Raw genomic sequence first — 27,489 nt, 5'->3', positions numbered from 1 at the left:
ACATTGAAAATTTCAATATTTGGAAGGCTGTTGCAGGCGAACGGTTAGGACAAAACGGTGTGCATGTTCTTATCTTATAATCCCTATTCAAAAAAATTCAAAACTTTGAAAATGCTATCATAATACAGATCTCAGAAAAATAAGATAGGAACATGCACACACACGTGAAAAACGATGCACTTCTACGTACAATTTGATTTTACTGGGAACAATGTTTTTCTTTTTGTTGTTGATTAACTTGGAGTAGATTTAATGTTTCTGACTTTGTCCTATTTTCAGTATAGTATTTGTATGAACAGTTAAAAAATGTTGACTTAAATTTCAATTTAAAGATGTTGACTTGCACTTGTTGCGATGGAATTTGCGGACCACAGACGGGGTGTAATTGTTTACCTTGCCAGAAACTGGATGTGGAAAAAGCTGAACAGAAGACAAGTAAAAAGGAGAAAGTTCCTCACATGGATACTCTCTTAAATCAATGGGCCTGGGGGCCACAACCAAGTAAGCTCATCTTAGCAGTTTATAAGGAAGCTTTATTGTGTATGAACTGTACTATTATTAGTTATTAAACTTTTGTTTTCTTTTAGCTCCTGATCAACTGAGACTGTGTATCCAGAGCTTAAACAACGAACAATCTTCTTTATGTTCTGAGGCAGCCTACACCACTTTATCTTCAACATTTCTTTATTACAAACTAATAATCTTGAAGAGGTATTTTATTGCACTGAATCGAGTGCCATACAATATTGATTATGAAAAAGGAGTCACTACTCAAAGTATGAGATTGACAGATGAAGGCATCAATGCGAAAGAGCCAATCAATGAAAAACGTCAAGAAAACAATGATAAAAAGGTCAGTGCGGTTTGCTACTTTGAAATTGCATAATAGCTATTTATGTAACCAGTTACGAAAAGATCGATTTTGTGTAATGAATGAATGTTTGTAGGGCGAGCCCAGCGAGGTCCTACAATTTGAATGAGTTACACAATAAGACATTTTCGAAACGTGTTGCATACATAATTTTTTCTAATTTGGACCAAAAAGCGGTAAAAACCATCTTTTAAAGTGATTTAACACAAATATTCACTTTCATAGCACCTTGTATAAACAGTGACAACGACATGTTATGATGGATGTCGCCCATATGTTTCTACGGAAATGCATAAAAACAGGGAGTGATGAAATGAACTTTTCATAACTAGTTACATAAAGTGATACTTTATGTAACTAGTTACATAAAGTAAAACGTTTTGTCACTCTAATCAGTTTTGAAAAGTGTCACTTTATATGCCAAAATTAGAAAAAGTTATTATTGAAGGAATTTTTGTTGTTACAGACACCCGATTTTAACCCAGCTATAGGATTAGCTAGAGTAGGATCTAGGGCTGCGCTAAACTTTTCATTTGCATTTCTAAGACGCGCATGGCGATTAGGTAAGTCTTTTTTTAGATATTTCAACATACTTTTCACAGTTTTACGATACTTTTAAACAGGTATACGTCACGGATGTTTTTTAATTTATTGTTCTTTAATTAATGTAATCATATGTATTTCCTCGATGTTCACTAGAGTAAGAAACGAAATATAGGCACAACTTTCAGCGTCGTGCATAAATAGGTATCCTTGTACAGGGTGGGCCTAATTGAATGTTTTTAAATGTAAACACCATTTTCTAAAAGAGATAGAAAAAAACTGAGGTTGGTCTCTAACGCTCAAATTTTATGACAAAGTTAATGGGCAAAACGGTTTGTTGATGTGCGACACCATTTGACAGATACAGGGTCTTTGTCAAAATCTGCGCTTTTCGTTCTTGCCCTCTAATTTTTCCCACGTGCGTTATTTCTTATTTTTTAAAAGACCTTTTCATAGCAACTTTTGTTGTGTCCACTGGTGTAGGTAGGTACTTTATTTAAACTCGACTAGATTCTTCAGGTTCGATCCAAAATTTGTTTTTTTAATGGCATTTCCTATACCATAGACTGAATGATAAGTACAGACAACCAGCGCAATGTAATTAAAGTGGCACCCAAAAAGGAAGCCGTTTACGCTTCAAGGGCTTCCTAATGTATTTCGGCCGCTTCAGTTGTAGGTAAAGTCTAAAGAGACGGTGCTAATACAGCTCGTCATTGCAGACATAGTTGCCAACTTTTGCAGTATTTCCTTTAATCCGCTTTCTTTTGCTATCCCATCTGAACTGCGTAAGAAAGCTTGATTTTTTCAAATAAATTTTAGTTAAATTACTCGTCTTTTTAAAACTAAACAAGATAAGAATTTCTGGTTTGAGGTATCGATAATAAAGATTCTATTTATTTTAAAAGTCACAGGACTCTTTTTTAACGTCAAAACAGAATCCTGAAGGTCACGTGACCGTTTTTTAGTTTTAAACTGATACACTAAATCACGTATCTATTTGTAAGATTAAAATATCAGTTTTAACGTCACGTGAGAGTTTAGACAATTTGTTTTCAAATCGCGTGATTTTTTTAAAGTCAAAACAGATCCTGAAGGTCACGTGATTTTTTTAAGATTAAAAATGGAATTTATAATGTCACATGACAGTTTTAAATGTCATTTGAAGGATCACGTAATCGTTTTCAGTTTAAACTGATATTTTTAAAGACACACGTTACTCTCTTTATAATGCATTTTCAATTAAAAACGTGTTCACGTCAAACCGGAATCCTAAAGGTAACGTGACTGTTTTAGATGTTAAAAATATTGTTACGGTTTTCCCGTGGGTTCACACAAAGTCAATTTAACTGAACAATTAATAAATTTATTTACACTTCAAAACACTCCGTACAATAATTAACACAGCTACTAAAAACACTACTACAATTCCACAACTATTCCACTATTTAAAGTTTACCGCGTTTCCAAATTCACTACTATACTACCACTCTACTGTCGACACCGCGTCTTTTATATTCGCAAACCACGTTCTAGAATGACCGCGAAACGCTTCGCGGGTTGCCTTGACCATTCAAGAATCTTCCAGGTAGCGCTTCCTAACTGTGGCCTACTTTAATACGCGCCCGGCCAGATATTGCGGCGCATCGGTTTCATCCCGAGGCGAGCGCTCGTTAAGAAGTATCGAGCATAGTAGGCCCAGACCGTAACACTGCCCTCCTCTTAAAGCTGATCGTCCCGATCCGCTTCATCTAATCCCTGGTATTTCTTGAGTCTGTCCAGATGGACAATTTTCATCTTGCCTTTGGGGCTGCGTTGGACTCTGTAGGCGACGTCGTTTAACCTTTTTACCACATTGTAAGGTCCCTCCCAGTGTCGTTGCCATCTTTGACTTAATCCTTTGCTCCTCTTGGGTTGAAACATCCACACAGCATCACCTTCCTTATAATTGCCACCAGTTGGTCTGTGGTCCAGTGTCATCTTCATACGATTGTTGTTTGGTTTCATCTTCTCTCTCTCAAGTTCCCGAATTGTGATGGATCCCTTCTGTAACGAACACTGGTCACACCGTTTACACCATTCCTCAACGTCCTTTCTGAAGTTAATCCAGTAAAACCGATCTCTTACTCTAGCCAAAGTCTGGTTTACTCCAAAGTGTCCTCCTCCGCGACTGTCATGTAGTTCTCGCAGCACATTCTCTTTGCAGGAATTGGGCACTATTGTTTGGTAAACAAAGCGTTTTCCGTCTGGACTTTCCCATTTGCGAGTAATTAAGTCATCTCGCAGTCGAAGCGAATTCCACTGTAACCAGTAACCCCTTACTGTTGGTCCATATCTGGAAATCTGTTGCCAATCCGGTTTCAAATCCTTCTCCAACCATCTTCTGATTACTTTCAAATCAGAGTCTGAGCGCTGTCCTTTCAATATGTCTTCCTTAGAAACGCTGCTCTTCATTCTTTTTGTAGCCTCTTTATCTGTCACCATCGCGATTTGACCAATCCTCCAACCATTATGAATTTGTCCTTTCCGGTACCTTAAATCACTATCCAAAGCTTGACGATCCTCTACATATCGCGGTAAATGTCTTTCTGGATTCTTCATTTCCTGCTCCTGGTTACGCCAGTTCTGCGGGGTCGGTAAACGAGACTGCTGTCTGCAATTCCATTGGTAATGTCCTTTACGTCCACAAGTATAACATGTAATGTTTCTTTTAACAGAAGGGTTCCGGGGATTTGTTCTAATGTCCTGATTTCGTCGGCACTGTGGGTTTGGAGAACAAGACCGCTGTCTGCAATTCCTTCTATAGTGTCCTTTGCGTCCACATCGATAACATTCCACTCTAGTGATCGGACGTGACCGTTCTAACTGTCTGGACTGGCCATTTGCTGATGCTGCCATTTGTTGCACTAATTGGCCGACCATTGATTCAATTTTATTTATTGATGTGGCAACATGATCGGCTGGCGGTTCTCTTTCCTCTTGAATTGGCTCTGGCTTTAAATCATTGCACGCAGCTTCAATTTCCAGCGCTCGAATCAGTAATTCGCTGTTGTTGCTCCCTTTGAACATCTTCAGCCATTTCTTTACCTCCGGATCTCGAATCCCATCTACAAAATACTGTGCCACAAGTTCTTCTTGGATTTCATCCGGGACGGCTGGGTAAGCCAGATGCACAAGGCGACGAATTTCGGTTTCAAACTCTTCTAGATTTTCACCAGTTTTCTGCTGTCTTGCCATTAATTGTGTTCGATACAGTCCTTTCTTATGTTGATCCCCATAACGACGTTCTAATGCAGCTACTAATGCTTCATAGTTGCTTCGTTGGGCGATAGGCAGAGTCTGTAACAGCTCCAATGCAGGTCCTCGTAATGCCACTATCAGTGCTACAGCCATTTCCTCGTTACTCCATCCATTTGCATTTGCAGCGGCCTCAAATTGGAGTTGGTACGTTGCCCATGAAGTTTGACCGTCGTATGTGGGAGGCTTGATCTTGTTGAGCCCGTTTCCGGTGAACACTGTAGAGCTGACTCTTCTGCTGTCAATTTTCCGCTCTAAGTCGCGTAGCTTTATCTTGACATCATTCTGAATTTTATTAATGTCCTCCCGAACATCATTATGAATTTTATTAATGTCCTCCCGAACATCATTCTGAATTTTACTGAGACTATGGGTTACATACTCTTTGATTTCTGTCTTGGTCCCCGCTAGAACGTTCAATATTTCTACGTTACGCTTTTCATGCCGCTCTCTGTCTTCTTCTTTGTCTTGTTGTCGAATTCTTTCTTCTTGTTGTCGAATCCTTTCTTGTTCTTCCTTGTTTCGTTTTCGAATCTTTTCTTGTTCTTCTTTGTCTTGTCGAATTCTTTCTTCTTGTTGTCGAATCCTTTCTTCTTGTTGTCGAATCCTTTCTTGTTCTTCCTTGTTTCGTTTTCGAATCTTTTCTTGTTCTTCTTTGTCTTGTCTAATTCTTTCTTCTTGTTGTCGAATCCTTTCTTGTTCTTCCTTGTTTCGTTTTCGAATCTTTTCTTGTTCTTCTTTTTCTTGTTGTCGAATTCTTTCTTCTCGTTTTTCAAGCATTGCCATAATAGCTGCAAGTTGGGCCTCCATGTTTGCACTTTGACGTCTTGTTATTGGCATAAAATAAATTTAACACACCACTGTTCCGAAAATCTCTAGTCCGGTTCTGAACACAAGTCTCTAACCCGAAGTTTAGTTCCAATTCACGTCGCACTAAAGTCTGATCCCACTTCTGACACCAATTGTTACGGTTTTCCCGTGGGTTCACACAAAGTCAATTTAACTGAACAATTAATAAATTTATTTACACTTCAAAACACTCCGTACAATAATTAACACAGCTACTAAAAACACTACTACAATTCCACAACTATTCCACTATTTAAAGTTTACCGCGTTTCCAAATTCACTACTATACTACCACTCTACTGTCGACACCGCGTCTTTTATATTCGCAAACCACGTTCTAGAATGACCGCGAAACGCTTCGCGGGTTGCCTTGACCATTCAAGAATCTTCCAGGTAGCGCTTCCTAACTGTGGCCTACTTTAATACGCGCCCGGCCAGATATTGCGGCGCATCGGTTTTATCCCGAGGCGAGCGCTCGTTAAGAAGTATCGAGCATAGTAGGCCCAGACCGTAACAATATTATTTGAAGAGTCACGTGACTCTTTTTACAGTTCATAAAGTCGCATGACGATTTTCAATACTCAAATTTTATTTTTAAAGGTCACGTGACTCTTATTTAATGCCAAAACGGAACCCTGAAGTTCACGTGACTGTAAATGACAAAATATTATTTGACGGGTCACGTGACTATTTTCAATAATTAAATTTAATTTTAAAGATTACGTGACCGTTTTTTAGTTTTAAACTCTAAATCTCGTGACTCATTTTAAGGTACAAATGGTCACGTGACTGTTTTAAGATTAAACATGGAATTCATAATGTATTACGTATAAAATAAAACTTTGATGAATATTAAAAATACTAATAGCAAATAACTAAACTAAAAATACAACAAAGTGAAACACAATAATTAAAGAAAACACACACAAAAATCTGTTATTTTTTGCCTAGAAACAAAACAAAAAATGTGATTTGTCAACTAGACAACGCCGCATTAAAACTGATGTTTTCCAACAGTCAAAAGATCCGGATTGCTGTGTCTGGCTTTAAAATTATGGGAATATGCGTTCAGTGGTGCCATCTCACGCTGCTTACTTAAATTAATTTTCAGTTCCATTGCCACTGTTTGTCTATACTTATCATTTAGTCTATGCCTATACATACAAGGTGGACACTGGACAAGGTGGAAAAACTACTTTATCTAGAATTTTTGACTACAAATTCACACATGTCAACCTTGGAAATTGACTTGGACACCAAAAAGTGACTCTGAACCAATGAAAAGTGACATCAAAAGCTTAAAATTTGTATTTGAAGTAAGTTTGCATAATTTGAAAATACATTTCAATATTTTAGTCTTGAAAATAGTCTTAAATACAGAATATTGACATTAAATTCATAAAAATTGACTTGAAGACTAACTTTTCAAGTTTTTTTACTTTGCTTTTCATTTTCTTATAACTCTGGACTATTTTTAGGGCTTTAAAACTGCTTTCAGCTTGGAAAATCGAGTTTTAGGGTTATCTTCACCTAATTTTTGACATAGCTGACTTAAAAACTATTTTCCATAGGCTTAAACATGCCATTTCACGCTTTGTCAGTATTAAATTGACTTCTAGACGCTTCACTGTGCTTTAAGACCGAAAAATCTAATTTTAAGCTATTTTTTATAGTAAAAGTTAAGTTTCAGACTCTTCATTGATGAGTCTAAAAAGTTGAACGCCAGTAAACATTAGTCCAAAAATCATGTTTTTTTACTATTTTCAGTGTCAAAAATTAAAACTCGTAAACCTCACAGATGACCAGATTTGAATCCTTTTGAACCATTTTAAAGTAAAAAATACAATAACCCAAGTAAACATTTTTTGTCAATTTTGAATAATATCCAGTGAGCGTATAAAATAAAGACGATCCTCCTATATCGACGCGTCTAAACAATTTTGAAAAATTTAATTCACATTACATACGAGTACTCATTTCATAATTACTTGTTTCAAAATTGGTGGTCTGACAGTTGTAGCAAAAAAACGATTTTTTATACTGAACTTTAAAAGGTCTGTGTCTTCGTTAGGAAGCGTTCTTCAGGAAAATGACATAATGCATGTCAACTTATTTTTTGATGGGCTATCGTTTGGTGCATTATTGACATTTAAAACTGGACCACCCTGTATAGTTGATAGAGCTTTAGTTAAAAGGAGGCAAAGTTGCACATTTATTGCTAAATTATTTGGTAAAAAAATATTCAACAAATTTCTATTACTTCCTGAGATATCCGACAAAAACCGAAAAAGTCTTATTTCTATTTTATTTTTTACCACTTTATTATTGATTTTTTTGGAAAATCAATGGCACTTTTATATGGTCTTCAAGAAAATAGTTTTAGTTTTCAGCTCCGACGTTTCGTTTTTTAGATACCATTTTGTTCTCTGTAAAATTTAGAGGGGCTGGCACATTCAAACCGGTCCTACAGGCATTTAGAGGTCTCTGACACTTTCAAAATAGTTCTAGAGGCCTCTGGCAATTTAAAACAGTTATGGGAAGGTTTAAGACAACTGCAGGAGATTCTCAGTAGAATTTAGATGCACTTTTTAGAAAGTTCTCAGTAGAATTTAGAGGATCTGGCACATTCAAAACGCTCCTAAAAGACCTATAAAGACCTTATCATCATCATCATTCAGCCTAGCTGCGTACACTGCTGAACATAGGCCTCCCTCGCCACATGTCCGGCCCAGTTCCACTTCGGTCAATTGCATCGGTAACTCCAGACATTCGGCGACGTCTGATGTTAGAGACTCTGTCCCTCAATGATATTCCCAGCATTGCTCTCTCCATGGCTCTCTGTGCTACGCTAATTTTATTTATGGTTTTCTTTGTTAGTGTTAAAGTTTCTGCTCCATGCGTTAGCACAGGAAGCACACACTGGTCGAAGACCTTCCTCTTTAGACAGGTTGGAATGTCCGACTTTAGAATGTTGCTTAGCTTTCCAAAAGCTTAAGCCGATTTTTCGCGTTATCTCCCGGGTTTGTTGTCTCTGTCTATAAGAATTTCATGTCCCAGATATTTATATGAGACTACTTGTTCAATATGACTTGAACCCAGGGAAATTCGTTCACTCACTACCAAGTTGGTCATAAACTGGGTCTTACTAAAGTTGATTTTTAAACCTGCCGTTTCCGAAGCATCGTTCAATCGCCTGAGCATCTCCCTCGCCTCGTCAATTCTGTTTGTAACCAAGACAATATCGTCCGCAAATCTCAGGTGGTTCAGTCTCTCTCCATTTATGTTTAGTCCCATATCCTCAAAATCGATCTTTTTAAACATGTATTCCAATAGGGTCGTAAAAAGTTTAGGAGATATAACATCAATCTGTCTCACACCTCCTCCAATGGGAAAATCTTCCGTATAGTCATGCAGTTTTATGCAAGCCTTGGCATTTTCATATACGTTTTTAATGATATTAACGCATCTGTAGTCTATACGGCATTCTGCAAGTGCGTACAGTATTTGTTGTTGATATACTATATTAAATGCTTTTTTCTTAATCAACAAAGATGAGAACCAGGGGTTTGTTATATTCAATGCATTTCTCGATAAGAGCTTTAACAACTTGGAGATGGTCGTTGGTGCCAAATCCCGATCGGGAACCTGCTTGTTCGCGTGGCTGGTAGAAGTCCAATTTATTTGTGATTCGCTTGGTAATTATTCGCATAAACAACTTGTACAGATGGGAGAGCAGACTAATGGGACGATCATTGTTTAGGTTTGTTATATCACCTTTCTTGTGCATGATTGTTATTACTGCTCGATCCCACTGGGAAGTTGTTCTTCTACTGGTCAGGCACGCATTATAGAGCTTGCAGAGCATTGGATGCTGCTATAAAGACCTATGGAAATTTAAAACAATTCTAGGAAGGTTTAAAAAGCTTGTAGAACTCTCTCGCACTTTGAAGAAGGTTTTCAGTAGCAGTTAGCGGTCCTTGACACTTTCAAAATGATTCTAGAGGCCTCTGGCTCTAGAGGATTCTGGCAATTTTTCAATCAAGCACGTTTTTCAATTTTTTTTTCCTTTGTTTATTGGGTCTTCTGTCTCACACAAAAAAAGATTTGTTGGGAAAATGGAGTTTCGCACTATTTTTAACTAAGTTGAAAATAACATTAACCTAGTCGTCCCAACACAAGACCACAGTTTCGGTGGAAAATCTTCAGAGAATCTAAAAAAGAACACAACGGCAGAACACAGAAAACAACAACTTAATAAATATTAAACCTGATAATGTTCAATTTGGAACTCCGAGAAGGGTTTTGTCAATGAAAATTGACATAAATTTAGACTTTTTTATTATAAAGGAATTAGTACATTTATGTTGTTGATTTATTTGGCCAGCATTTTATTTCTTAGCAAAGAGCGCCTATGATTAGTAAAATTATTGGTATAAAATACGAACTACGAATGTCACTGTAAGTTTTTGTTAAAAAATTGTTTCAATGGTATGTTTAATTCAGCTGTTTCAATGCAGTATTATTACAGGTATTTTCTTAATTTTAGGCGAAGATATTGAATTGTGTAGCGAACTGTTAACTGAATCTCTAGAAGCTTTAAGGATATTGCCTATATGTACTCTGTATGAACATGATAATGTTTCTCCAGTTTGGATCGAAGTTGTGGAAAAATCATCAAAGTTCTTAAGACAAGTCGTTGAAGGGTACGTTTTTTTTAAATAAGTTTTAATTGAAATAAACAACTTAAAATAATTGTTTAACAATTAAAGAGAAATGTCAGCGGTTAATAGACAGAATTATACTATTCCCATTGAAGATCAGCACACATCTCTTAATATTCTTCTTGAATTTGCTCTTCAAAGAGGTACTCTGAGTGGAGTGTTAGAGATGGTTTTGTTAATGTTGAGTTTGTGGGATAGGCGCGTCCACCAACTAGATAACAGGTATTTTATAGAGCAGCCCTCAATTAAATTGCTTTAACTTTACAGCTTTGTTTTTATAGAGCATCGGTGGAACATGTTTGCGCTCCATTGCTTCCATTTCTACATCGTTTCTCTGAAGTTAAGGCGGTTCCACCCAACCACCGTCAACTTCAAGACAGCGCAGATAACGAAAAATTGAATTGCACAAAACTATTTCTTGACATGCTAGACCTGCCGCTCGACGATAAAATTGAAGTTGATTTGAAACAAGCTTCGGTTTTTGTTATGTGTCATCTGGATCGACTTGCTCTTCCTCATATGTTACCGCTGTGTTTTAACAAGGTAAATAAGTGTATTTCTTTTTTACGTACTCTCAAATTTGATGTATCTTATTGCAGACATCGTCTTACGTAAATGGACAAATGTTGTGGGCTTGGGGCTGGTTGAGTTGGGTTTCTAATCCAACACCACAGTTATGTGAGACTTTAGCAGAACTCGGTATTAAACAAATGAAATGTTCTGAAAGAGGTAAGTTTAACAATTTATTTAATACTTTTTTTTGACTTGATGTAGCACCATTTTGGTATTGAAATTCTGAAACAGAACTACAACTGAATGGTCAATTTTCACAAGAGTTAACGTCAGCTTTAAACCGCTTTCATAATTAGTGTCTTAATATCATTAAAATACTATATTTGGTAAGCGTTGCCTGGTTTACAGCTTGAATGCGACTTAATGCATAGATTTCAGTTCTTGAAGGACATATGCATGTGACATGTTCTACCCGGATAGGTTTGTTCAATCATTAGAGACATATACAGAGTGATGTTTTCTTGAGTTTAGACCTTTTGTTACCACGCCAAACTCGTCTGGTATCTAAGCTTATGATAACTATTTTTTGCAATTTGCTGTGACAAAAAGAATGTAAAATGGTATAACGTAACAATCGAACACTACGTTAATTTGGTATATTCGTTTTCTAAGAGCACGTACAGCTCAACGTATTTTGTAGGTGACACAGTGTTTCCCTAACACCTGTTACCACTTGGGTCCTAATTGTTGAAAGCAGGGATCAAGGCTCTCAAGAGAAGTTTTGATAGAATGTGACAGAAGAAGCTGACAATGGCAGGTTTCTGTCACATTCTTTATACTTTTTTCTTGGTCACTCCCTTCCTTCCTCCACTTTTTTACTGTTGTTCGGTTTGGTATAGTCGGATTTTTACCTTTTGAGAATGACGTCATCTTTTTACATCTTTGTTTCTCGCATATTGTAAGGGAATGACCCAGGCAAGGGTATAACCCGATTCGCTGGGTTATTGGTCGAGTCACGGAATCACTTCAAAAGCACGTTTAAGAAGTGAGTACGTGATTCTCCATGCGGTCAACGCTCAAGCAAAAGGATAATGGGTTATGTTGTTGAAGGTTTTAGGAGGCAATCGACCCCAAAAACCTGATGTAAGATAACACATACTGAGTAGATAAAAGAGCGATTGATCGTAGTAACGGGGAGTTAAAAGAACAGCTCGCGCAGCGCGCGAGCACGCGTACAGTCGGTACGCGTTGCTGTAGAGTGACTATGTGCGGTTCTTAATGGCGGAGTTATTAAAGTTGTTGTTATTGTTGTACTTCGAGTTTCACTGAATCTAGCCCTATGCACTGGAACTATAGAACCCTTCATTGAACAACCGTAGGTCCAATAGAATTTGACCTACGAGTTTACCACAATATCAAACATGTGAAATAAACAATTTTAACAAAAAAGGCACATTATTAATTCTAAATGTGCTGCTTTTTTTGGAATACGAAAAAAAACAGTTTACAGATGTCATCCCAATTGATTATTCCAATGTGTATGATAGAGCATACACATTGTATGCTAACGGTAACAAAATTATCAGAATTATATTGAAAGTTGCATTAGAAAAATATGTTACAAAATGTTCTGTTTGCACATCCTCTGTATGTGAATTATTGACCGACTATAGCACAGAATAATGTGTGAATGTGACTATAGTAACTATAATTTTAGGTGTCCTGATTTTAACTCGGTCAGGAGCTGTACACTTCATGTACTACACTTCAGAAACTCAGTGTTCCCAGCAAATAGAGTCATTGCAGGGCAAAGAGATTGTAGCGATTGCTACCCACGTTGAGGGTAAACACTTTATGGCTTTGGAAACAGGCGGGATCGTTTATTCTTGGGGAAATGGAGACGGCGGACGATTAGGTAAGAGCATTATTTATTTTTTACAGAACAAATGACACCGGATTATGTAAATACTTTTACCACTATTACAAATACAAATTCTTAAAGTTTGTCAACGGCAGGTGTACAGTGTCCCATTTTCGACACTTTTGTAGAATATCTCGCGATGCAGGAAAGTTGAAAAATATCACTTTTGAGGTACCTCCCGTATCTCAGATAACTTTTTAAACATTTTTATCGTATCATTGAAGATTAAAACGATTTTATATGAAATCTTTATTAATAATTATCAACATTATAAATGTACTAATTCCTTCATAAAACCTTAGTTACTAATAATACGTTAGTTACGAAGGACAACAGGTTCGATAACAGAATAATATTACAACGACTTTTCATGAATATTCAAAACAATGGTGAGGTTTTGTTTTTTGTTTATCAATCCCAATCCTCTGACCGGTTTCGCCGTATTACGGCTCATCAGAGAGGCTATAGGGCTTGATAACCAAAGAACAAAACCTTCGTTCCAGTATAGTCAACTGGATGCCAGAAATGATAGTTGTGTGCAACATCTGGTGACATCTGTACAAAAACAATGTTTTGACAGTTTTCAAACTTAACGAATACTCTACTGCCTTTGGAGTCCACGATCATATTTATGTCTTCTGAAGGCTGATTAATGGCCGAGTATGCATTCCTCTCCATTTCATCCGGTTTCCTAGGGCGGCTTAATCCACTGCCGGAGACATCGCCGATTTGAATTTTGTGAGCAATGGAAACTTTCTTGGACACACTTTCTTCTAGATACCCTCTAGCAACCTTTGTTGATTCCCATCCACCAAGTTCTTGTGAATCCAATATATCCCCTCCATCATTAACAAGAAAACTTGCCGAAGATCTTCTAACGCAGTGACCAGTATACATATTAGGATCTTCAAGTGAAAGATACTCAGCTATTTTTTGAGGTAGTTTAGCGAAGAAATGAATGCCGCAGGGTGTACTGTACATTTTCCTTTTCTATATGATAGAAACATTCTTCGGTGAGTAACATGGGCTGGCCTTAACATTGCATACTTTTTAAATAGAAGCACAAGATTGACTTCGCCCTCAGATACTATCGCGAACGTCCGTTTCTTGTGGGTTTTGGAGTCGGGAATAGTAACAATCAGCTTGTGCTCTAAAACGTCAACATCATCCGTGGACTTCTTGGTTAGTTCATTGGTTCGGCAGGCTCCTCCAATTCCAATTAGAAAGGCCACTTTTAAAATCAAAATCTCCTTGTCTGGAGCAGATCGTACAAATTCGTTGATTTGTTCTCTTGTAAATACCTTTTTTGCTCTATATCCGACGTTTTTCTTCTTGATAAAACATATTAAAGTGCTGTATTTGTCGATTTCCATTCTTTCCTTCAATTCTAAGGTCGAAGCAGAATATTCTGCAGCGAGTTTTGCAAAATATGCTAGCAAAACCGTTTCTTCTGCATCTCGAAAAAAAAAAATGCATTTCACGGCCGCTAAACAGTACGTGAAGTGAGTACTTCACGTCCGTTTGAACAAAATAGTTATTTATGTATTAAGTGCGCAAACCATGACTTTTATGCTCTGAGAATGAAGTTTGCTGAGCGACACAAAGTGGAGCGCAGCAATCATTCGAGAGCATAAAACTCACATGGTGTTTTTTTGAAAAAATTACCTTGCCTTGTTATTCAGTCCAACTTTACATCAAAAGTAATGAAAGTTGACAATCCTTATTTATTACAATAATTAATCGCTTTTTAATACTGTAGGCCATGGGGATACAATGGCAAAAGATGAACCTACCCGTATTGACGCATTACTGGATAAAAACATCGTTTCTATAGAGTGCGGCGCTACTTACAGGTATGTAGGTAGTCATATTGTTTATTTTATTTTTACTGTAAGTTTTGATAGTTTAGTGTTTTTGTATCCTTTACTTAAGATTCTGTAACTTACAACTTCTATCTGAATGAATTTAAGAAAAACATTGTAATAGTTATTTACGTACAAGGGCTTAAAGAAGTTTAAGATGGGACACGAAGTGAAGGTTTTTTTTTTAGCCACAGGTGTAGTCCTTCTTTCGGCCCATGATATACATACCACGTTTTCGATGTTTGGTTTTGGTATGGTTCAATTCTACTTTACCGCCCGTTATCAATGACAACGGGCTTTTTTGTAGCTTCACCGTTCGTTGTCCTGTGATACGGGGCGTAAAAATGATTGAAAGCTCTAAGTCGCACATAAGAGTATCTGACCTTAAACCCCGGCCAAAAGTAAATTTTATAAAATATGCCTATCTGCGCAACTTTATTATACCTACAGTTTTTTGATAAAACAGGTATTCAATTAATTTTTTAATACCTTTGTTATTAGACCGAAACTATTCTGACTTCAAGTGCGAAATTAGGAAATTTAGCTGGACTGAAATTGTGTTTCATTGCATTTTAACTGACATTTTTTATGGTACTGGTCACAGTTTCCGTAAAGTAAGGTTTGTTTATGGAAAAAATACAGTGGATTTTAAGGTCAATTTACTGGTTACGCAGCAAATTTCAGTGCCATAGTCCCCAGATTTTGAAAATAGTGCATTTCTGACTTTACCAGGATTAGGAGGATTATAGTTTAGAACGCATAGTTTCCGAAATATAAGCAGAAAATCGAGAAATGAGACTGAGTTGAGTTATGAGTTATTCGATCCAAAGGAGCAAACATGTGAAACAACATTTTTTTTCAATATTGCCGACGTTCAAAGCGAATGTCAAAACTATAAAAGATATGGAAAAACTTGACGGAGTAAAACTTGTAGCAAATTGAATCAGCTTTAGCTTAATCAGAACACATAGTTTCGGATATATTAATAAAAACCCGAAAAATGATACTTAAAAGTTCTCCTCCAATCCGGCTTAAGGGCTACGGCCGGAAACTTTTGATATTGATTTGAATTCACTTTCTAATTAGTCCAAACAAAGTTACAACGTTTAAGTCAACAATTGTGTTCCAAACATTTCCCTCTATACTTTTCTTTGAGATGATTGATTAGAAAAACATCAATAAGACCACTACATTTTACCAAAAAGTTTTCCGGTCAAATACTTCTATGTGCGTGATAAAAACATTACAGAGCTATTTCTGCGTATAATATATTTTTAACTCATTTTTTAGTGCTGCCATATCTTCGAATGGAGTTCTTTACACTTGGGGCCGTGGCAATTATGGCCGTCTAGGCCATGGGTCTTTCGAAGATGTTCTTATTCCCACTCCTATTACGGCATTGTCGGGTCAGCATGTGGTAGGAGTTGCGCTTGGTTCCGGAGATGCCCATACACTTTGCGTAACCTCTAGAGGATGGGTTTTTAGTTGGGGCGATGGAGATTATGGCAAGCTCGGTAGAGGTGGTGCGGAAGGTAGTAAAGTACCGAGACTTGTTGAGAAATTACAAGAAGTAAGTAACATTTTATTTGAAGGAAGGAAATCCGAGAGAGAAAAAGAGAACTGTCGCCACTGTCGGTAGTGTCAGTTTTCAGTGCTTTCATTGTCGACTGACCACTGCTAATATCTGACGTACGTTCATATGCTCTATTTCGCTCGAGGATCGTTAAGCTGAAAAGAAACAGCGAACACCGTTTTACGTCAAAAACTAGTCCCCTTATGACGTCAAACGGGATTAAATGTATATAGGGCGAAACAACCAAATAAAATTTTTATTGTCAGGTTTTTTAGGTTTAAATGCTTCTAAAGCCGAAAACAAAAAATACGTGTTAAATATTTTTTGAAGCGCTATCGATTAACAAAATAAAAAAAAATTGGTTGATGACCCCATTGTCTGCATTTGCACTTTGCACTTACATGTCGTCAATGGTAGTAAAAACTTCGCCTGAATCCAATGATTTTCTCTGTTTTGGACAAGTTTTGTCTCGTTTGATGCGGTTGAAATAACGTATCAAAATACGATGACATTGCTAAATCGTCAAATTGACAATAGCTGGTATAGTATATACGAAGTCAGTTGAAACAACTGAAAAAACCAAAATAGTCGGCGTCTTTGTTGAACATGGGCGGCGTGAAAATAAAACATATTGAGGGACTCTGTACATAAACGCTTATTAATTGCTTACTCCAATGCAAACTATAAACACCGGACTGCACTGCCTTTAAAGCATAGAAAGAAACTAAAAACAGATTTTAAGCCGCCGACCAATAAGAACTGTGGGGTGACCAATTAAACGGTCTTACGGTGCTTACACTTAAAATTATTTGTGACACCTACTCGTCAAGTCCACGTTGACTCCTCGTAAATTACTATGAGGAACAATCACATACAAATTTGCTCGTTTTTTCCTATGCTTTATGTGGTGTGTTGATCGAACCCCGTATTTTGACCTGTCCCAACTGACTTCGTATAAACTATACTATCGTCTTATAATGCACCCGTTTTTATTCGATCTTTGTCTGATAAAGCGAGATAAGGGATGTGACGCAACAGTCAGTAGTCACTGAACAGAGAGTACGTCTCGCTTGAGATTCAGTTTGGAAGCCAAATAATTTAGTGAAATATCACCCAAAAGACATTTTTGAAGCCGATTTGTAACATATTGCTGATATGTTGATTGAGAAAAGTCATAAATAATGAAAGTTCGAGGCTCATTAGAAACTTTTACACCTAAACTAATTTTTTTAAATAATTCCGAGCAATATTGAGATAATCTACAATTTCACATTTTCTACGAAAGTCAATTATCTGATTTTATACAAGCATCATTGGAAAATCACAAAGTTAAAAACAATTTTTTTTTCTAGGTTGAAATTACTAACGTTTGGTGTGGTCCACATTTTAGTATTGCCCTATGTAAAGAAGGAAAAGTGTATAGTTGGGGAAAGGTAAGTTAAATAAACAACTTGTAACTGTTTAGTATCTAAACAGTTGATGTCATATAATAAACTTGAATAGGGCGAAGGTTGGAAGTTAGGTCATCCGACGGAAGATCACATTAGAACACCTGAATTGGTGGAGGCTTTGAAAGATAAACAGGTTATTTCTGTCTCAGTTGGAATCTCGCATTGTCTAGCATTAACAAAAGAAGGGGAAGTGTGGGGATGGGGCAAAAATGAAAACAGGCAAATTGGTAACCCACACAATATTTTTTGTGGGTGTTAAGTTTCAACGTATTCAATTTTAGACGACACCAGTGAACCTTTTATACATCAACCTAGGCAGGTGAAAGCAATAAAAAGTCAACGAATCGTAGGAATAGCTTGTGGACCAATTCAGAGTTTTGCTTGGACTGACTTAAATAGTTTTACACCTTTAACTTCTATGGCTTTTGTAATGGATCTTTCAGAAAATACTTTCAAGTCAGTATGATATTTAATAAAAAAGTCAAAATACCAAAACATAGTTTTTTTAGATATTTAGATCAGCTCCTTAGCGTAGTCACCGTTGGATTTCCATCTACCCAGGATAAAGAATGTATTGCTGTTTCAACATTGAATCTTTTACACTTACAACTTTACAGTATAATAAGCAACAGTATCGACCCGAAATGTGCTGGTAAATAGTTATTTGATGATAATACTTTTGAAAATGTTCTTGACTTTGTTTTTTTATAAAGGTTTGTCTCCTAATAGCAAATTGCTTGCTTCAATCAAGTCCAAAGTAGTGCATTTGGCTAGCAGCGCAAATATATTGGCAACTGTCCAAACTGCGGCCCAGGCTGTACTTCAAGCCGGATGGTCAGTTTTATTGCCAACTCCAAATGGTCGAGCAAGAACTTTGTCCACTCTATTGCTTAATTCAGGTAAGAATATTATCTTCAACCATCCCCAGCAATTTTTAAAAACGTCAAACGTTACTGATAATCCTTATAATTTTTATAAAATAACCTTTTCTCTACTACTTCACAGTGTTATTTACAGATATGGAATCGAAAATGTGTAAATCCGGTCACCGTTTTATGACCGATCTGTTGGTTTGGTCACTAATGGCCGACGGAGGGTTAGAAAGTGCTTTGGACGAGTTCCTTAGTATTGATATTACTGAAGTAGGCAACTTAGATGAAAATTATGACATCGGATCTTCACCCCTCAGCATACCTCTTCTCTATTTAGTTCGGCAACTGATTAGGTAAGTAAAAATACATACAAAGTCTAAAAAGTCTGGAATATTGCAAATATCTCGTTCTAAACTATTAATTTAATTTTTCTCAAAGTTTGCGTTTAATTTATTATCTAACAGCGGATGAGGTATAAAGTGTGACATGAGGTTCGCAAGTATGCAATATCATTCAAAAAGTATACCAACTTTTAAAATTCGGTGATCATAATTGCTCATTCTCGACGAACTATTATGCTATTTAACTTTTTTATCTATTTCTTCATATAAAGTGGTGGGGTGGTCCAAAGTTTGCTTTGAAAGGAATGAAATATCTTGAAAACGGCTAATCGTAGCGATCTCGTTTTTGCGGCATTTTAAAGAACATTTTCTGTCCTTGTTCTGCCCCGAAACATCTTCAAATTACTTTTCGGTCTACCGGTAGAGGGCGTTTTTACAAATTTTACGCCAGAAATCAAATGCAATTGCATTGGTTTCTATTACTTATTTCACAAAGAATCCGATTGTCTATTGTGGGGCGAAAATCGTTAAAAAAGTGTTTTTTCAGGTGTAAACATTATATTACTGACTAAATGAGACTGCTATATGTTTCAAATTGGCTGGTTATAATGGCAGTAAAGTAATTAGTAAATGCAACTCTATTTCGTTTTTAAGCATATTTGTTTTTTTAGTGTATGGCCGTAATCCTGCATAATGTAAACATCTTATAGAGAAGCCGGGGTACATACCACCTTATTTAAAACATATATTAATCTTATTTAATCAATAAAGCAATGTTTTCAACTAGAGAAAGGTCTTTTTAACGATTTTTTCCTGAATCTCGTGTCACAGATGAGTTAGAGTACCTACAGCAGTTTTCACACCACGATAGATAAAATCAGACTTTAAAAAATAGGCAATAGAAAGCACTACCATTGCATTCGATTTTTTTAAGATAGATAGGATGAAAGCGTACATTTTGGAAAAACATCCTCTTCCGAATAACTGAAACTGAAACTTAATTAACTAAATGGAACGTTTGTTTTTTGGACAGTCTGAAAAACGCTTTTTAAAATGCCCCTCAAACGAAGTCTCTTCGATTAACCGTTTCGAGATATGTCATGTTTTGCAAAACAAACTTTGAAACATCTTTCCACTTTATATGATTTTGTATGTGCATTTTATGGCACCCTGTATTTTTATACAGGGTGCCATAAATTTGTGTGTAAGAATGGGGATCTCGGAAACGGTATGATATACAGCGTTGGTCAAATGTGTAGTGACTTGTTAACTACCTAAGTGTAGTTAATAATTGGTCTACAGATGATACACGATTGTTCCGGAAAGTAGACAAAATATATAAATAATATATGTATAAAGGAAAGTTTCATATCACATCACTTTTAAGTCAAGGTAGAAAGATATTGTAACGATTTTTCACACAAAACACCACGTGTTACTTTTAACTCGCACCGTATATTTATCGTTTGTTTACAAAAAAACACTGACAATTTCTGTCTAACTTCGAACTGACAACTCTCTTAACAATCACAACAACTAACTCAACCAGTCCTAGCCCAGTTGTTTATATAGGCTTCCATGGATTCGAGGGAATTCGAGAATATTCATGAAATTGGCATTTTCTTTTAAACCTCAAACAATGACATAAGTCCCTCTCTCTTACAAACAGCTGAACTACGACGTTCGAGAACATAAACAATCAAAATACGGGGTAACAAAAAATGAATCAATACTATACGAGGTAACACGAAATAACTACCTACTGCTTACTCTAAGAAAGAGTCCTTTTCGCAACAATATGTACTTCACTTATTGTCGTTCCTTTTCTTTTAATTGTGAACTGAGCAAGACGGAATTTTGACGTCATTAACGTATGATCTTTAACTAACCGAAATTCGGCGTTGACGCTGCCTGCAACGCCATTTACTCGTAAAATTTATAATTTTTGTTGTTTGGCGTTTGTTGATAGTTTTATCGAACTTTTTTCGTTGCAACCTAAATTTATCTATTAGGTTATTATTTTATGTGTGTTGAATTTGTGTTTTTCAAGTTTTGATACTTTCGGCAACCGAAAATGTGTAAACAATTCAGTGAGGGCAGACAGTGGCTGATTTTGCGGCTGATATGAGATGTTTCATGTGACATACAGAGGGTTGTTGCTTACCTTCCCTAGTAGCACAGAAATATTGCAAAAATATTTTTATCTACTCCTAGCATGGTAATCATTCATTACATAGCTCATTTTGAGTTACGTAATGAGCGATTTTACCGCACTAGTGCGATAATAATCGATTTTATCGCACTAGTGCGATAAAACAACTTTAAATAAAAATTTCTGCTGTAATTGTTTATTGAATTTAAACATAACTTTGATAAAACCATGAACAGACCTATTTTAAATATTAAAAGTGAAATGAATTCCTGAATTAGAAAGTTCTTGGATCGAATTTACACAAAAAAAAAGGCTGGATGAACTATAGGTTGCTGCCAAGGTTTCAAAGTACATGAGTAACACTTTTTCTTGAAAGGGACTCTTTATGTTCTTGGTCTCGCACCAGGTGACAAAACGTTGATACATTTTTTCATATTTCTCCTTTGACTTGGCATGCAACAAGCCAGATACCACGTTTGCGGCAGCTTCTTCAATATCTGACGGAAGTTCTTCAGACATGTTCATAACAAAATGCACTTTTAAAAATTTGTGACTGACACTGTTAAATTGTCGCTTAAGTGATATGTGGAAACAAATGGCCACCATAGCAACAACACCAAAACAGTACAGCGTAGATGACAAGATTTAAGGGTAACAAATAACTACCCGTAGCAAGCATATACGAGACGTTCCTAAATAGTTCACATTGCACAAAATATGAATTTTTTTCTTACTTTACGCTGCTTCTGATGGTCGTAGATAAAATGTTGTACATCACCCGTGGGGTATGGCAAATTAACGTACTCGTGTGATCACCACAACTCGGTCTACGACCTCGTCGTGGCAACACTTCCACTCGTGACTATAAAAATGCTCATACCCCACTAGTAATGTAAATAACTATTATCACACATTTTAATAATATTTATAATGACAGATTTTTTTTATTGTCAGTATATTGCCAATCGTTGTTTATTAAAGATGTTCTAAAAGAGAATGACTTTCTTGAAACATTTATTAATAAATGATTTAGAGATTTAAAACATCTAAAATCATCTGGAAATCAAAATCAAATTTTACCTTTTACAAACCTTTTTATACCTCACATTCCGGGCATATCTGACAAAATCAAACGAAGAGCTAAAAAATATAACATCAGAACAATATTTAGAATTCAAAACACATTAAGATCACACTTAACTAAAACAAAACCTTACAATGAAAATGAATCTACAAGAAGCGTGATATAATTCCTTGCGAATACAATCAATTTTATATAGATACCATCAGACCTTTAAAAAAACGAATTAAAGAACACCAAAATTATTTAAGAACTGGAGACTTTCACAAACCTAATATATGCCAACACGCCTTTGATAATGATCATAGAGTCAAATGGAACGAATGTAGTATCATAGATAAAGAAACTTTTTCAAAAAAAAAGTGCATATATTAGATTAAACGTTTCTGACCACCCGAAGCTGGTCCAAGTGTTGATCGGGAAGATCAATTTTAGGAGGGAGACAGTGTTACGAAATGGACTTAGTTATTTTGTGTTACTTCGTATAGTCTTAGTTCATTTCGTCTTACCTACTATACTTTGTGTTGTGTTCATACTTTGTGAGAATTGTTGATAGAATGTGGCAGAAGAAGCTGACACATGGCGGGTTCTGGTCACATTCTACAGGTCTTTCTCTTGATAATTCCCCTTCTTCGTTTCAAGAATACGCACGCTGTTGTGTTCATATTATAGAAACGGGCGTGTCTAAAGCTTCGTCACGTTTAAAATTTTGCTTGTATTATCAGTCAGAAAGTAGAGATTTTTGGCTGCAAATTTGAACTAAAACTACCTTATACCAAAGCGAATCAAAAATATCTTGAGCGAAATAATATTTTTTATTTATGAGAAGTCTCCGTTTGGTTCATAGAATTCCCTCTAAATTTGAAACCTAATTCATTTACCAAAATTCGCAGAAATGTATCACCAATATGTAGTATTTTTTTAACCTTAAGCTCTTGATTTAGGTTCTTGATGGTTACATGTTTTTCTAAAATAAATACATATACTACAAATTAAAAATTCAATAAGACATTCTGAGTGATGCTGTAGTATCTCATATCTCATTTTCAGGTTGCAATCCACTTATTTTATTTTAAACCCGTTGGAAAACATTTTAGACGCTTATTTTATTTTTTCTATGACTTTATTATTAATATGTTTCAAGAAATTTTTATGAAAAATCTATAATGCAACCCAAAAATCTTAGTCTCTGGAAAAAATTAAATGTTTATAGATGTTTCTTACAAAAGTAGATATACCTATTTTACTATTATTAACATACTATCGTTGTACATATCATATAATGTATTTCGAACATCCATTTTAATGATTTCTTTTTTGAAAGTTAACAATAGACAAGGATGAAGTCAATAATGCATGTCTACTTCTACAGTGTGACCCATTTAGAATGGGTATAATAAAATAAAATATATATAAATATAATAAAACACCCCTATAAAATTTTAGGTTATTAACCGATTTCAATGATTTTTTTTTTAAATAATTAGGAATGAAATGTCTATTACGGGAGAAAATTTTAAATATTTATTTCAGTTTTCAGGTCATATTACGATACTTTTTCTTGATAGAAAATGGAGAATTTTTATTAGCGATTTTTTTATTGAAAAAATTACTACGCCACTGGATCTATAGTGCTTTCAAATAGGTGTGAAAATTTCATGAAAATCCATTCATTAATAACAAAAAAAACAAGTTATGACAAATTAAAATTCAAAAATCCTCTAAGCTAACGGTCACAAAAGAACACCCTGCATCAACTGTTGCCTTAGAAATGGTGTTACTATTTACTTGTTTATTATTAATTATTAATTGATTAATTTATAAAAAAAAAACAAAAAAATCAAAAAAATAAATAAAAATAAAATCAAAAAAAAATGTTTGTCACAGCTATTTGAAAGCACTATAGATCCAGTGGCGTAGTAATTTTTTCAATAAAAAAATCGCTAATAAAAATTCTCCATTTTCTATCAAGAAAAAGTATCGTAATATGACCTGAAAACTGAAATAAATATTTAAAATTTTCTCCCGTAATAGACATTTCATTCCTAATTATTTCAAAAAAAAAATCATTGAAATCGGTTAATAACCTAAAATTTTATAGGGGTGTTTCCATTCTAAATGGGTCACACTGTATATCACAGGGGGATGACGCACAGGTAAACTCACTTCGCGAGAACAGTATGTCATTTGTGTTTTCACTCAGCTTGAAACAACCGTCGTCTACATACCCAGCACCAACCGTAACACATATTTAGTGAAAAATAGAGAATAATAATAACCACTATGTAAAATTTAAGTTTGAATAGAAATATAAATTTTATTTACGAAAAACGTAATAATATTAAAATAGTAAAAAAATAACTTTGTCTGCAATAAGTCGTTTTTCATCAAAGTTAACTAACATTTTTCGTTGATTTGTAGAAATAGTTGCATTACAACTCAAACATCCCTCAAGGAATACGCGTCGGGTGGTAAGAACATTAATCAGAAGTGCATGGCTTCGCCCAGTTTGAAATTGCTTCAGCGGTTTCAGCGATTGCTTATAGGTAAGTACTAGTTTACCCACAAAGTAAAAAACCTGTAAAAGAAGTATTATAGTGATTCTAATACGAATAGTTTTGTACTGTACCATATTCCGTGACGTAATTTTTCTCAGATCGTTTTTCAGAAAATGACGTCTGAAAATCGTATAGAAAAGCTTCTTGTTAACCTTTTTTAATACAATTACAATGTTGCCGGCGTCAAATATCCAAGGAGTAGGTAACGTCAGAGTCCGTTGAATGTGATTTACCTAGTTCTTCGCATTTTTAAGTATTTAAGTATTATATCTTTATACTAAGAATTGTGCATACCAGTATTTTTATGCACCCTTATAGGCCATTTGCTAGAAAATCTTTAAAGATATAAATAATGTATGTTAAATTAAAAAATATTAGAATTCTATAGGCCATTCAATGACATTATAAAGAAGAAATGTTTCTCTTTAAAAAAGGTCGGCCTTGCTATCATAACTTTTTTGTTCACTGCGTGTACAGGGTAGTGTGTTTTGACAGGAAAACCCCATTTCCCGGCTAGATAAGGAAAAACTAGTATACATGTCTAGAGTTCAATTTTTGAAAAAAGATTAATGGCCAAAACCTGGAATGGAACTCATAATCGAATATAACTTTAAAAAATGTCTATTTTTAAACATTTACTACGATGTAAGTATGTATATAGTTATTCCTACAAATAACCGAAATATGAAGCTAACTTACAATAAGTAACAGATATAGACCCAATAACAAATTACTTTTTATAAATAAACGTCACATTTGACAGCTGATGTCAAAACCTGAGTCAAAGCCAACTTGAATAAAAACAAAAAAGTATAATATCTCAGTTATTTTTAAGATTAACTATAGACATACTTGCATTGTAGTAAACGGCATAAATTGGACATTTTATTGAAGTTAAAGCCAACTGTCATTTCCATTTAAAATAATAAAGAGAGGTAAATTTTTGAGAAAACGGAAGACATTAGCAAAAAACCAAGCACACCACTGAAATCACATAAAAAAAAGTGCTTTAAGAATGTTTTTGTTTCACTTTGATATTTTAATAAACAAAAAAGTTGTGTAGGGTTGTCAAAATGGGCAAAATTTGAAAAACGCCCTCTAACGCCGCGAACTGACAAGATATCGAAATATGGTTTTTGCTATTAATCTGTTCTCAAAAATCGACCTCTATACGTTTTTTCCTATCCATCCGGGAAATAGGGTTTTCCTGTCAAAACACTCTCATTATAAACGTCCCCCCTTTCACTTTATTGTTTATGATTTTAGAAAAAAAAATGTTTATACAATAGTTGTAGAATTTGTTCTAAAGATTTGAACGCAACTTGAACTATAAAGTATGTCCCAAAAAAGTGTGACAGACCAAATTTATGTTTTTTTAAATGGAACACCCTGTATATTATTCAACTGTTGAATAGAGCACGTCGAGACGATTTCAACGATATACGGTTTGTTGGACTTATCTGTAATACTTTTGTCAAAAAATGAGAAAAAGCAAATCAAGTGTTTAGATATTAACAAGGCTATTAATAACTATTATTAACTATTTTGTTTATAAAAAAAATTCTTTTTTCAGTAAAGACGGGGGTAAGTAACACTGTATAAATGAATAACATTGAATTCATTGACTACGTTTATATCGAGCAAATTGAATCCGCTTATTCAATCCGATCATGTAAACCGTCATAAAATCCTCGATATAAACGACGGGGTTATTTTATTTTTTATTATTAACGGTTCGGATTGACTAGTCAATCCTAAAAAATAACAGGATTGAAATGCTCTATCTGATGGAAACGGTGACGTCCATGCCATGGATGTCTGATGTAAACAGATGATTGACTTGACATTGACACATTAATTTAACGGACGGTTGGCATTTTTTATTTGAAGTGTACTATTATGGTGGGTTTATGCTCACTTAACATTTAAGATTTAACGTTTTTCAGTATCCAGTCCGTTTATGCTTAAACATACAGAGCAGCTAATAAAAATTTACCTAATATCCCATGATTTTCACAAATGGTAAAGTAAAATACACTGGTGCACTTGGGTTACTTGCAATTATATTGGGAATAACGAAACAGAAAATACTGTTGAAAGTTAACTGTTCAAAATGTGTTAGTGCTATCAACTACACGGATTTCTAAATGAAAAACATCAAATAATATCTAACTAGATCAAATTTTCCAAAAGCATTTTGGGTCTTTTAAATTTTAAATCTTAAGTTAAAAGTTAGTTAACTTCAAGGCAATTCCTTAAATGATAAATTTTAAATATTAAATGACCATGAAAGGGTATTGGATTCAGTAGGTTAACCTCACATTTAACTGCATAAATCTTAAATTTTAAGTGATAAATCTTAAATGTTAAGTGAGCATAAACCCATCATTAATCTCAAATTCAAATTACCAAACTTTTTGGGTTTTGTTTGCGTTAATGCGAAACAGATTTGGGGATTTGTTGATTTGCTGACAAGGTGGATTTTTTATAGGTAAAATACATACCTATATTTCTGTAACATTTGTGACACTGCTGATAGATTACGAATATGTTGTTATCTCGTTCTGCTTGAATAGTGATCTTTTTTCGATCCTTAGGGTTTTTTCGAATGCATCCAATAATCCAAAACTATCAAATGTAAGTAAAACATAATAAATACTCGATTGAATAATCCTTAATTCAATCCGGTTTTTGTCGATCAGATTAACAGCCTACTATACCTATAAACATCATCTATATCATTTACTTAGGTATTTTCACTATGGAATATGTTGATTCGTCTGTTAAGACTCGTTTTTTATTTCAGTTTTTTGGGAAAAGTATTACAGATAAATTTAACAAATCATATATCGTTGAAATCGTCTCGACGTGCCCTATTCAACAGTTG

General features: G+C 35.1%; 1 protein-coding gene across 1 annotated transcript in view; it reads left to right on the top strand.

Moving 5' to 3' along the window:
- Window positions 1-27,489, top strand: part of HERC2 (E3 ubiquitin-protein ligase HERC2) — a 162,166-nt gene that overhangs the window by 4,375 nt on the left and 130,302 nt on the right. The window contains exons 2-18 of the mRNA XM_081974333.1: window positions 333-501; window positions 588-853; window positions 1,338-1,434; window positions 10,104-10,260; window positions 10,327-10,500; window positions 10,560-10,821; window positions 10,878-11,007; window positions 12,509-12,706; window positions 14,472-14,565; window positions 15,865-16,144; window positions 17,500-17,580; window positions 17,651-17,825; window positions 17,880-18,054; window positions 18,108-18,250; window positions 18,312-18,497; window positions 18,616-18,823; window positions 24,466-24,590. Of these exons, the coding sequence (XP_081830459.1) occupies window positions 333-501; window positions 588-853; window positions 1,338-1,434; window positions 10,104-10,260; window positions 10,327-10,500; window positions 10,560-10,821; window positions 10,878-11,007; window positions 12,509-12,706; window positions 14,472-14,565; window positions 15,865-16,144; window positions 17,500-17,580; window positions 17,651-17,825; window positions 17,880-18,054; window positions 18,108-18,250; window positions 18,312-18,497; window positions 18,616-18,823; window positions 24,466-24,590 (2,920 nt within the window). The remainder of the gene's footprint in view (window positions 1-332; window positions 502-587; window positions 854-1,337; window positions 1,435-10,103; window positions 10,261-10,326; window positions 10,501-10,559; window positions 10,822-10,877; window positions 11,008-12,508; window positions 12,707-14,471; window positions 14,566-15,864; window positions 16,145-17,499; window positions 17,581-17,650; window positions 17,826-17,879; window positions 18,055-18,107; window positions 18,251-18,311; window positions 18,498-18,615; window positions 18,824-24,465; window positions 24,591-27,489) is intronic.

Source organism: Ips typographus, linkage group LG2 (assembly GCF_016097725.1).
Source record: "Ips typographus isolate SLU linkage group LG2, UJ_Ityp_2.0, whole genome shotgun sequence".
Lineage (NCBI taxonomy): Eukaryota > Metazoa > Arthropoda > Insecta > Coleoptera > Curculionidae > Ips > Ips typographus.
This window is presented reverse-complemented; position numbering and strand designations above follow the sequence as displayed.